At 37.4% G+C, this 13,745-nt stretch overlaps 1 protein-coding gene across 2 annotated transcripts in view; it reads right to left on the bottom strand.

Moving 5' to 3' along the window:
- Positions 1–5,372: 5,372 nt before the first annotated feature.
- babam2 (BRISC and BRCA1 A complex member 2) overlaps positions 5,373–13,745 on the bottom strand; it is a 104,153-nt gene continuing 95,780 nt past the window's right edge. For both annotated transcript variants that reach the window (XM_036593623.1, XM_036593624.1), the window contains exons 9-12: positions 10,537–10,607; positions 8,973–9,055; positions 8,559–8,712; positions 5,373–5,825 (exon numbers count right to left, since the gene is read on the bottom strand). In XM_036593623.1, the coding sequence (XP_036449516.1) occupies positions 5,762–5,825; positions 8,559–8,712; positions 8,973–9,055; positions 10,537–10,607 (372 nt within the window). In that variant the 3' untranslated portion in view covers positions 5,373–5,761. The remainder of the gene's footprint in view (positions 5,826–8,558; positions 8,713–8,972; positions 9,056–10,536; positions 10,608–13,745) is intronic.

Below are 13,745 nucleotides of genomic sequence, written 5' to 3'. Positions count from 1 at the left end.
TCATCTTAAAAAATAAGTGTTATTTGGTGACTATTTTGCCTTAGAACACATTGCATGTGCCTCTCCACCATGAATGCATTTAAAAAAAAAGTTTTAGGCCACTACCTTCTTAAAACTATCATACATGCCTCAACAAACAGGCAGCGTATTCTTCACATTCTCATTCTCATTTTATGTATTTACTTTCTGTGATGGAGCTTTTGGAGTAATCAAACTCTTCAGACGTCTGGTTCCTATTACCACCACTGTGAACTAGTTTCTCTAAAATGGAGTATTTGTTCACATCTTAACGAATAAATTGGTCAGAAATTCAAACAAATCTGTGAAATTCCCTTTTGATAATAACTTACACTGTCATAATAGCCCAACCATTTTCTTTAACGTCCAAATGGCATATTCACTGGGTTTCATGGTCGACTTGGGTGTTATTTCATACATTTAAAATAAGTTTGCTGAAAAACACCTTTGCTAAAAAACTTCCTCAAGTAGCTACAGTAGTACACCATGATCCTCCATAGGCTAAATCACTGGCTCGGAATGATAATGCCATGGCAATTAATGAATCTAAGCATCGTTTAAATTGCCAAGCTTCTTATTTTCTTCGGCCTGCTGCCATCGAGATGGTTTAAATAAGGCAGGATTAGTGGATTTAGCGTATTAACAGCCAAGTTGGCAGGCAAGACCTCTGTACTAAAAGTAGAGAGCGTGAGGGGGGGAGAATGCATCTTCCAAAAACAAGCTTGAACTACACCTCATTTTAGGGCCAGGAATCTGTGTCCCCAGTGGCTCAGGTAGATCACTTAAAACGTCCGTAGAACAATCTCAATGGCTTTAAAATGGTTTTATGTATCGATACAAGTATGTTGCATATGAATAACTGTATGAATTACATTGAAATTGCTCAAAAAATGTTGTATTATGTATGCAGACTCAAGTAGACGTAAGGTCAGTTTCCCATACAAGGATTAAGCCTCGACCTGGACCACACAGCATTATGAATGGACATTCTCCATTGAAAGGAACACTGCAAGGCTTAATCTCTGTGCGGGAAACTGACCCCTAATGTTTCAGGTGTCAAGAAAGTCCAGAAAACTGACAAACCGTGATCCAGTGATGTCTCAAAGCCCACTTAAAGCACTCATGAGCATTTAAGCACACTGTCTTTGCTTCTTGTAAAAATGAAGGCATCACTGCTGCGATTGGTGAGGCGATTTAAACCGGGTCAGTAAAGGTTACCGTGCAAAGCATGGATGGAAGCAAAAACAGACTAAAAGAGTCTTGCTTTTAATTCTTGTATTAAGAGACTTGATTCTATTAAATGCCCCAGATACATTCATCCCACAGTTCCCAATTAGACATGACAGTTGCTACATTACGAACAATAAATATAGCAGTAGGCCGGCCCCCAGGCCAACAAAGACCCTTGACAATGACCCTCGTGCTTAATGATGAAAAACAAGCAAGCACACAGTGGCGTTCTCGCTCGCTCTCTCTCTCTCTCGTTGTGCTTTTCGCTCATATAGTCCCTCAGTATGAGGCTTCGTCTCCTCTGTTGCAGTGCACTCACATTTTCTCCACTAGTGTTCACACATGTTCACAAGAGCATCATCAGCATTGCTGCTGCTGACACTTGACAATTTATCTAGCAAGATGAGAAGCAATCGGATTTGGGCACGTATGCAACTAATGTCAGAATAAATACGCTCTCAGTCCTCTGAGAAGCTGATAACGAAACACGAACACCACCCACCCTCTCACATACATGCACTGCTTCATAACTATTTCAAGAAATAGTGCACAACTGAGCAAACCCACAGAGTGTCTTTCACTTCGCAAAGGAAATAATATGCCCTTTTAGTTTCACTAAACAGCTGTTTACTGGGGCAGCACCACACACTCCAGTGCTCTGAGGACTAACACGAAACAAAATGGTAACACTTTCTTTTATAGGGTTTTGCAGGGGAACTCCACCAATATTTCAAAATTTCTGCCTAACTGAATCATTCAAATGTAAACAGTAAAAGTGGTTTGATGAGAAACACCCCATTCTAGAGAAACTTTGAGTTAGAATTGCTCACAGTGGTGGTGATAGGAACCAGATGTCTAAAGCGTTTATTACCGCAAAAAGCTCCCACACAGAAAGTTATTACACGAAATGATTACGAATATGCTGCCGAGTGCCTGAGACATTGTTTTATTATGACAATTTTTTGGCTTAAAAAGTTAGGTAACGCTTTATTTTGAGTGCTCCATTCAGATGAAACAAACACTCAACAGACTCTCAGTAACATCAAAAACATATGAGGGTTAGGATTAGGTTTCAGGTTGAGGTTAGGGTTAGGATTAGGATTAGGGCCAGGGTGAGGGTTAGGTTTTGGCTAAGGTTGTGTAAGGTTAGGTTTTGTGTAATGGAAGTAACATATTAACAATACATCTACTTAATGTAAGTAATGTACCAACAGAACATCTCCAAGATATTTACTCCAATGTATTCAGACACTTCACTACTGCTTCTTCACTGATGTTGTTGATGTGTTACTGATAATCTGTTGAGAGTTTATTAATCATCTACAAAGGACCACTCCAAATAAAGTGTGAATGCAGGGTGTTCTAAGGCATAAAAGTCCCCAAAGAAAATGTGTTTTTTCTTTTAGTTTTGCCACTACTTTATATCATCAACATCACACATAAAAACTGAGCATGCACGTGTAGGTTCACTGGTGGTTTTGGAAAGTAACTAAAAAGGCTATATTTGTATTGTACACATTGCAAACCCCTGGTTTCTATCACCACCACTGTAAAAAAAAAAAAGAGTCTCAATGATTGACAGAAATTTTGAAAAACTGGTGGAATTTGCCTTTAGGTAAGTTTTAGGTATTTACCAGTTAAGCATAGAGTACAACCTCCCAAGCACTAGATGATTATTTTGGGTAGCATGATGACAAGTTCTGAGACTGTTTAACTAAACTGTACAGAAAAGCCCAACAGGTTCTAGATACTAACTGGGTAAGTGTGGGGTACAATCTCTAATATGCCTTGATTACAAGCACCAAGACAGTCTAACTAAACTACACTGAAATGGCTCTGGTTCTGTCACCTCAGCTGAGAGAGGATGTGGTAAAATACCTTAAAGTATTTGGAGTAACAAGGTGGTCACACTACATTTCACTGTAATGTCAAGTGGTTTAAGCAGGAATATAAACTGGAAACACTGGAAAGTACTGGGTAAGTTATATGCCATAAAATGACAGCATAAAATACAAAGATAGTGCTCTGAGGTAAACTGTCATAACCCAGTAAAACCACAGTAAGAATCATTGCTTTGTTTTACAGCCCATATTGAGTTTCGTTTATAGGTGACAGACAGGTACATACTGTCAAAGACCATTTGTAATTTGTTTGTGTGTGATCTTTTCATGTTATAGAACTACCTGGTACTTTTCACCCAAAACCATTACACACTACTAGAGTTTGTACCTCACACTCTCACAGGTAATACCTAGAACCTTGTGGGCATTTCAGTGTAATTTGTCTTGGAACTTATCATGTTTTCCAAAATATTACTTAGTACTCTAGAGTTTGTACTTAACTGCATAATACCTAGAACTTAAGGGCCTGTAAAAGAAAGCAACTGACTATCATGACGTCATTTTACATCCAGTCTGAAAGTCTGATGCATTTCCTTTTGTTTTGGTGGTTGATCTTAATGTATTTTCCTGAGCCTGAGTATTCCACAAACCCACATGTAGCTGAAGGCAGAAATGTGATCATAACAGGTGTGTCATATTCAAATATGTTATATAAATAGCTTAGAATGTGCTTTATGAAGCGAGAATCAGGCTGATCTCTGATATGGAGTAAAGCATCAACAGTTTTAAAACAGTCAACAGTTTATCAACAGTTCTTGTTTAATCTGAATCTAACTTTTAATCTCTAATTAGATTTTTAACTATCCTAAATACATTTCTAATTTGATGTTTAATTGAATGATTTTCTCTTTTAAATGCATTGTTTTAATCATGTTTTTAATTTCTATGCTCATTTACTTTTTTTAAGCAACTTTAAGCAAAGTATTTTCTCAATTGTAAAGCACTTCGAATGACAGCAGTGTATGAAAGGTGCTTTATAAATAAAGAGCCTTAACATGTCTTGCGGTTTCACAATTCATTTTCCATCTTTGGTAAATGAACTGATTCTAAAACAAATCCATCCAAAAAAAAATGGATTTTTATGTAAGAAGTGTTGAATGAGAATTTACATGAGGCCACTTTGAAAATCACCATACAGATTAGCAGTTGTTGCATTACATGTTAAAATGGCAAAAGCAAAACAGTGACTGGCAGCAGCAGCAGTGGGTATAACTCATTCCACTTACTCAAGTAAAATGTTAATAGATGTCTTTCCCTGAATATTTTCAACTATATATTTATATCTGCATTTTAGTCGTTTACATTTAATTCATTTTCTGCGTTTAATTAACTTGAACTCTGCTCTGTAACACTGATATAATCATGCCGTAAACATGTCATGGCAGATATCATATGCTGTCACGAGTTATTGTGACAGATTTGTTCAGTAATATAACAGTGTCTTGTAACACTGTTAATTATCATGACAGATCCCATAGTGTTTGATGTTAGGACAGCTTATGTCACATGCTATTTTTTGCTAGGCGTACCTGAGTTAGTACTCCAGTTTGCAACCATGACATCAAACATTGTATTACTCAACAAAATGGGTCAAGACAAACATGACAGCATATGACATCTACAGTGACATGTTTGTTATGTTAATGGCATGTAGCAGGGTCCGAGTAAAGAGGTGGCTTAATTTCATTCTGTTTTTTTTTTTTGTGATTACATCTGTATTGTTTTTACTATTACTCATGTTTTTGGAGAGCTACTTTTATTACAGTCATTATTTCCCAGAAGTAATAATATTTTTACTATTGTTATGGGTTTAGATAACCTACTTTAGGACAGCAGTAATAGCTGAGGGACTATGTTACCCTCTATGGCTCTAAGGAGGAGAGCTTATTAGAGCTCATTAGTAATATCAGTTGGTGATGTTAAGGGCTCAAATAGAAACTGCAGGCCTTGACTGATGGAGCTGAGTACTCTTGTTTACCATAACCGCTCCATCACAAGCATGGAAAGAGAATGAAATGAGTACCACAGTACCCTTACTGTGGAAAGCTGATGGCTTCTGTTCTGACTGAATTTGAAATTGTATTAAGTTGATGATTTACTCATTGTGCTCACCACCTTCTCTTAATGTTTCCATGATTCTGACAGGGATTACAAAAGTAGATACAACCTTTTACATCAAAGTACAATGAATTATAAAAAGCTGTTCAGTGATGTGAAACTAGAAAACAGAAGAAAATGGATTTATTTTAGCTCTCTCAAATAAGGAGGAACAGGCATTGTGCAAAAACAAGAGAAAAACATGATAAGAATAACACATACATACACAAAGAAGCTTCCCTCTTGTTGGAGTCTTCAGTTAACCTGAATCTGTTTAGTAAACACAGTTCCGTTTAGACTCTCCAGTGCAGAACAGTAAATATTTTTCAGATGGACTGTTCATGGTGGCATCGGGTTTGAGTGCATATCTGGGAGAGTTTTCTCAAACATGAAGGACAGCGTGCAGTGTTCTGTATCTTCGTTCAAGGCCATCTCTTCTCTTCAGCACAGATTTTACCAGCCATTTCTCTTCATTTCAGATGTGCAGATATATCTTCCTCTATCGTGTTCTGCATCTACAGTTTTCCATTGGCAAACGCTCCCTCTTGGAACTGAGGGATAAAACTCTTGAAGTACGCCCTATAGGGAGAGAGAGAGAATTAAAATTTTATTTATTTATTTATTTATTTATTTTCAGAATAAATGTACATACAGTACTGAGCAAAAGTCAGAGGCCATCTGAGAAATTGATATGTAATTCTATTCATCATGGAGAGTATACATGAAAAGCAGTAGAATAAATTAGGACTGCCAAACAAAGTGATTAATCATATTAGTTCATGTAGTTAATCACGATTAATCACATTTGTCTTGTTGGCTCAAATCTGACTGTAAAGAAAGTTGTTTTCCTCTTAAAAAGCATTGCGATTTGTTATAATTATGTGTGAGAACAAATAAGCATCATCCTCTATTTACTACCTTTAATAATTCAACTTGAAACTGAAACCACATCAACGCTGGCTGGACTTGGAAATAGGGTGAATGTAGTTTCCAATTTTCATCAGTGACATCCAGTGAGAGCAACAGCTTCATGTTCCAACTCTGCGATTGTAGCCTTCTCGCCCTCATGTTGCTGTTACGGCTTGTTTTGAGAGAAACTGGAGCTTTCCACTTTATTTTTGTTAGTTTGCAGCACGTTATTAATTCATTCATAGATCTCCTGCCAGCGATGTCCAGTGTAGCCATCCAAAGGCGTCCTCCAGGGCTAAATGTTACCAGTATTACTGATATTGCTGGTGTCAGCGGTGTGTTTTGCTTGTACATAATACTTTGGACCTGACGTACGTCAGCGATAAATAAATTCAGCAGGTTAGTAGCTGGAAATAACTTTTATGAAGAGAACAAATCAATGGAACTTGCTATTCGAAAGCTGTATCTGAACGAGAGGGCTACAATCATGGAATCACAGCAATAACAGCACACAAGCAGCTGGGCTTCAGACTGGAACTACATAAGGCTTGAAAATGTATTAATGATATAAAAAAAAGTGTGAGGTCAATAATTTATTGTGTTAACACGTTAACTTTGACACCACTAGAATAAATACAACTAAACGCAATTGGCCTAGTGGTAGGAGAGGTGAGCATGCAACCAGAAGGTTGTGGGTTCATATCCTGGGACGGACTGGGCATTCCTGGCTATGCCCTTGGGCAAAGCCCTTAACCACCCAATGTGCTGCTCCCAGACTGGGCAAACTTAGGCAGGAAAAGGACAAATTTCAAGAAAGTTTACCATAAAACAGCATATCTCTCCTTTCCAAAGCTCTACTTGAGAATCTAATACCTAATTTATCTAATCAGTCCTTCCTTCAATTAAATCAGGTGTGCTGCTGATGGAATCTGACAAATGCATGCAATGGCTGGAGTGCAGCGAGAAGTCAAGAACCAGACCTGTGTTCTTCTAGATATCAATACATTTACTTAAAACTATAAATTATTCTTACTTTTTACTGTATTTATGGTTATTTGTATTTATTTTGTTATATATTGTTTTGCCTTATCACTGTGATGAACATTAGCAACATTTTCATGGCTAATAGTTTTGCACAGTACATTATATACAATATATATAAGCCTGAAAATAAAACTAGATGTCCTTGATTTATACATACTAGTCCACAATTTCTAATACAACTTCAAGACATGAATATTATTTGCCACTGATCCTTTAAAGAACACAGGCCATCCAGACTGTTTGCTTACACAACGAGAGGGAGAAACTCTGCTGGTCAGGTATGATAAGATATGGATTTTCTATTATGGAGACCAAAGTACAAACATTGGGAATTCATTATCTCCAGCATTTATCACGCTCTCCAGCAGTGAGGTGTGGCTATCCATGCAGGCCAAAGGTGAGAGTAAAACATTTCACTGTACATGCCTGCTGGAGACAGGGTCAACTGGAGATCCAGACAAAGCAGGCCAGAGTGATGAAAGAGGTGGAATGTGTGAAGGTGAGGACTGAGGCAGTCAGCAGATCCTCTACAGCAGTGAAAGATTCCACGCTCCAAACTACCAATCTGCTCTCTCTGTTTTTAACAGCATGGACTGACTCATTTGACCTATCCATGCTTCAGCCACAAATGCACTCTTCTGTAGCAACTAGCAAGCTTTACATAATGGCAAAATGCCATTCAACCTAATGAGAAACTGTAGCTCACAAATCAGTTTTGTCAAAACTAGTTAAATTTAGAGGGTGTTATGAATTTCAAACAATATTTTTTTTTGTATGCATGTGGAAGTTCACAATGTTAGGATAAGGTGTCATTTTTGTTATGCAGTTTAGCTAACATTAACATGGTCGCAAACTGGTTGTCGTTTTCATTCTAGTTTCAATAAGAAACAGCAATGTAGTCTAGGTTGGAGCGTAGCATTTTAGACTGGAAACTCAATGTTACACTGCGAAAACTTAATGCAACTTTAGTTGCTTAAAACCTACATGAAACTGAATTGTACTTGAGTTTCATAATGTAAAGTGTCCTGCAACTCACTTGAAATTCAACTGCAACAGTTGCAAGCATCTTAACTTCCTAGGACAAGTTTCATGAAACCAAACAAAATGCAAATAACGCATATTGTGATCCTGTCAAACTATATACTCTCAAACTACTGATTTCAATGGATCGGTAGAAAAGAAAATAAATGAAACGAATAGAAGATGGCTTATTGGACGGCTGAAAGGGAGATCTCCGAGCTGATACTCAAGGTTGGTAGTTTTTCATTTTGTCAGTTTCCTGACAAAATGTTGCAGGCAACTCACACCAAGCAACTAAGCATTAAAATTAGGATCATTTTTTTGAGTGTCCTGGCTTACTTGGCTCTTTTGGCCATCTCGTTGCCATCCCAGCGTGGGCTGTAAGGGTAGGACTTCTGCACCTGGGAGTAGAGCTGTCCACTGCTGGTGAAGTGGTAGATGGACTGGAAGGTCAGTGTGGGCTGGTCTCGGGGGAAGTACAGAGGCAGGTCCACTACAATATGAGAGAGAAAGAAAGAGAAAGCTTCTCATTCCCAGCTCCCACAATGAAGGGTAAAACAGAAACAAGGACATAACTATGGAACAATATGAGTTTCTTCAGAGAGTGAAAGCAGCACTGGGGATTAAAGCTGGGCAGTCTTATACGAGAAGGGCAAGTGGCAGGATGTTGTCACTGATCACTAATATCAGTGATGAGTAATTTTATATGAGACTGATTTCTGGTCATGTGTGTTATGTCCATCAAACACTCACCGTGGACCAGGAAACAGAAGTCTTTCCACATGAGTAGAAGAGTGAGTTTAGTAAAGCCCACAGCATCATATTCAACCACCCCCCTGCACAGAGACAACAGAATTACACATTAAATTACACATCTTATATAAATTCAACTACACATCTTAAATATTCTACATGTAAGTTTGAAAAAGTTTGAACAGCCCCAGTAAAAAACAAAATACATTACAGACCACTTTAAAGAATTCACTCTTTTCTCATGATGTATTTTGTAGGGAGTGGGCTTTACACATACAAGAAATATCAATGCTATATTGTGATTAATACCACATTAATTTGAGAAATATAAATGTTTCCCACTATATGTTAGCTGTTAATCTCTTCAAAAACTTATTATATTCAAAAATGGTTACAATACTGCACTGTAACACTGAATTAAACTCTTCACTTTCTGTTGAGTCAGTAAGTAAAAAGAACATAATACATCCTCTACAGGGAACAAACTTAAATATGGCATTTCCCTGAAAATTTTAGTCCACTGTTTCTTCTTATTTGCTTGAGTTTACATACCGGGTAAAAACCCATAAATGTGAAGTGTCACAATTTTTGCACAGGGCGCATTTTACGTTTACTTTTTCCTTGCCAATGTGTTAAGTTCAGGAAATAAACAGTAATTAAACATTAAAATGTTCAAAAAGTGTGTTCTCTGTAGATGAGGTGTTCACTTGAAACATCAACTAAACTGATTTGACCAGGGGCGGCTAAACTTTTGTATAAGACTGTACATTGAGTTAGGAAACAAAATGCCGAGTGGCATTTTTCTTTTTAGTACAGACCATTCCAAAATGTCTAGCTAAGCGTTCTTTATAAAGGTCTATAGAAGTCTGCAAAGAAACTACTGTTTTTGTACACTTCTGAATTCATGAGTTCAACAATAAACATAAGTTAAAGAGACCACTGTATGAAAAACAGCCCCAGACCCCAGTGCAGTTTGGTTCCAATTCATCTCCATGCTTTCTCCACATAAAGAGTCTAACATTAGTCTGATGTTGTGCCAAAACTGTTTCTCAGAAACAAATCATTTTATAAAGTAACCTAAAGAACGTCATTAAAGTTTACCAATGGCTGAAGTCAAATGGCTAAAGCGTTTAAATACATTTTGGGACCAGTGTATGTATATATTTCAAAGAAGTTTGGTGGAAAAAGTAAATTCTACACAATTTTCCCCTATTTGTTTGGTGTCTAAAGTTTGCTTCTTTAGTTTTGCACTGGAGCTACAAAGCTGGCAAGTAATGGAAGCTTACCACGCTAATTAGCATAGTGCAAAACGGCATGCCAAAAATCATCCTGCAGTTGCCCTGAATCGTGTTTAGTGATCTCAAATAGACTTGTCTGTGTGGTTTCTGACACTGTAGGACATACTGTTATCTATAAACATGAACTATAAAAAGTACTAGCACAACAAAACATGGCCAAAAAAAGCAGTTGTGGTCATCTTGAAGCCTAAATTTTATCCATACATTTTGTCCATTTTTGCAAAGCATTTCTTTATTCCAAAACAAGGGAGAGGAGGAAAACTCACATTCCAAAATGACTAAGAAAGGCAGCAATGTATTCTCTCCTCTTGTGGTAGCCTTGAATAACATACTGCACCTGAATTGGAGGGTGAAAAAGCAGGACAGAGAAATGAGAAGATTCAATTAAAAAAATTAAAATAAATAAAAGTCTTCCACCAATGGATAACACAAGAGCCGGAAAGGAATAAATCCAATTCTCACAGCTTCTGCAAAGCAGCAATACTGAATCACAATGAATGAACAGGGAATTACTGAATCACCTCCACTGCCTGTGCCAATGTGTGAGGGTACAAATAACAAGTGATCCAGGGATGGATGACGAGTGCATACTCGGCGTATGCTGTGTTTTGTTGGGGGTCAACAGCAGAGTCCAGCCTGCTAATGAACAGGCTCATGGCTCACGTTGGTGACACACCAATGATGCAATGGCAGTGTTTTGCTGAGGGAGACGCAATTCTGATGAAGCAGAAACTGGATTCAACTAACCAATTCAAGCCTGGACCTGCACATTTAGATGATTGGCGTTTTGTTTGATTTTCAATTTCAATTACTGATGATTATTTTGTGTTGAAACACATAAGCTCTGAATTGACCTCAGCTCAAACAAATATTACTTACTGCTGACCTCTAAAGGTGTTACAGCGTTAATCAGCAGGTAGTTCTCTTAAGACCCATGTTCTCAATGTGTTTTTTTGCTTTCTTTTATGTATGTGCATTTACCTCAACCCACAGCCATGGGTGTTACAACTTTTGAATACAACTGTATGGACTGAGAGTACAAATTGAAACTTTAGCAATGCTCATACACTACATTAAAGTCTTTCTACTTTAAAAAATGAATATGAGCACTTTAAACTACACTGTTCTATTTAACAAAACATCTAATAAATGTACTGTGTTCACACACACAAAAATCACTATCTGTTCTAAAGCGAATTTGGTCCAATCCCACACATTATTAGTGCTTACAAATGAATCTGTAGAACAATATTGGTTGATTTTACCGGCACAAAAATATCTGTCAGCATAACTATATACTTGTCTGTCTTAAGACGCCTTATTGCCGTTTGTGTGGCAGCGCAGGGTGGTGCTTGCAGAGTGGTTCCAGAGGAACACTGAAACTCTGCACTGGCAGCAAACAAGCACAGGCAAGCAGCAAGCACACTCTTTCTGCAGTCCCTGCACACCTGAACAGCAGCCCCTCCTTCTGCGACTGCAAACTCTAAAGCATTACTTTGTACTTTTGGTAATCTGTGAAACAGGGAATAATCTAATTTAACCCTTAAATTCAGGATTGTTTGTTAGTGACTCCGAACTTTTATGCACAAATTGATCTATAATGAGCCAACTGTCAGTTTACTGACAGGAAAAAAAATTATAAATGCAACTATATTTCATGTTTTGTTTTGTCACTTATTTGAAAAATATGGATGAAGTAAAAAGAGTGAAATGAGGTCGCTAACAACCCAGGGCATGTATTTCATGCTTAAGCCAAAGAAAGCAGCATTAAAGTAATATAAACACATCCAGTTTTGGCTAATAAGGTTGTTGCCTGACACATGAGCTGGCTGTTAGCATGTCCTGCAGACTGTGGCAAACGGTGTCTGCTAGCTGAAGGTGCCGTGCACAATCGATTAGCAGAACAAGAATGAGGGCGCAAGGCTTACTAACACACCATGAAGGTAACTGAAGTAGAGCCAGACAAAAGCTAAACGGAACATGCTTTGGTTATTAGGAAAAAGCAATACCACTTGAATCTGTATCAGTTTTCTAAGCATCAGCATACTTTTTATATTTTACAGCATATGAACCTGACTAACATGGATAGTAGTGTCAAAACAGTGAGATTATACAGTTTTTCACTCTTTTAAGTCCACAGTGGAGCAGCTATGTAAAGGACATGATTGTGTATGCATTTCACTTCAGAATCTCCAATCCATGACTCAGCTAGACCGTGTGTGTGTGTGTGTGTGTGTGTGTGTGCAAAGTACTCATTTCAGAAAGTGGCAGTGTGCTAGACCATACTAACAGAAGAACACACACAAGTCTGCACACACATCTGAAACAACGTCAGGATGTGCATACTGTCCCAAATGTATTTTATGTATATATGTAATAGGGTTAACTAAAATAAAAAGCTCTGTGGCGAGTACCAGTTTTAAGGGGCTAAAACGCTGATAACCGATAATATCAGCTGATATAATGTTATATTTATATTTTACATTTCCAACGGTTTCAGTTAAATAGTGCTTTATAGACATATATGACTGTCACACTTTTAAATTCCAAATAAACAGCAGAAACACACAGTCATAAATAATATAAATACTGTATAAATATTCTAACACCAGGGCCACCGCTACCCAGAATTTTGGCTTCTGTTAATTACCTCACTGTTCATCAGTTGTTTAAAAAAATGCTTTACAACATGTTGTTCTTCATGCTAAAGGTTAGGTTTGGAGATATTTTACATGTTTATTTTAACCATGATGATTAACAAATCAAACAAAAAGCTGCTGGTGTCCTCAGGACCACGGATTCCAAAGGATTGAACGTGGGATCACTTGGATCGTGAGAAGCAGAAAATGCAACCAACTACTAAGACCGAACTTTGGATTTTTTGGAAAATCTCCCTGCAAATTTCTTTGAAACAAAAAGAGTAAATCTCCTAAAAAGAATAGAAGCTGTAATAAAGTCAAAAAGTGGACAGATTAAATACTGAAAAAAACAGATATTATATTATATTTAGCTGTTGAAGCTTATGTTCTGTGTCTGTTAAATATGTTTTAAGCTTTTTTCCTGATACTAAAAAAAGGAATAACATAGTTGACTGTTTTGAGTGGAAATTAAATAAATGAACGGTGGTCTCCTTCTGGACTTTTGCACAGGACTGTGCATATATATAATGACAAATCCCATGTATAATGTAAGTACTTGTAAAAAGATGTTTCTAAGCATAGTCCTAAACCCTATCCTTAAATTTAACTTATATTTTTGTTCATTTAACTGAACAAAAAAGTTTGTTCAGTTTTAAAAATGACACAAGTACCTTTTGTAAAAAGCTTGTGAAAATGGTTTTCGTCTGCTCTATCTACAAAAAAGGACATTTTGTCTTGAAAGTGTATGAAAACAAGTACACACACACACACACACACACACCCCCACACACACACACACACACACACACACACACACAGACATGGCCCAGCCCAGC

Source organism: Colossoma macropomum, unplaced genomic scaffold, assembly GCF_904425465.1.
Source record: "Colossoma macropomum unplaced genomic scaffold, Colossoma_macropomum, whole genome shotgun sequence".
Classification (NCBI taxonomy): Eukaryota; Metazoa; Chordata; class Actinopteri; order Characiformes; family Serrasalmidae; genus Colossoma; species Colossoma macropomum.
The sequence above is the reverse complement of the archived record's forward strand: the minus strand, read 5'-3'. Positions and strand labels throughout refer to the sequence as shown.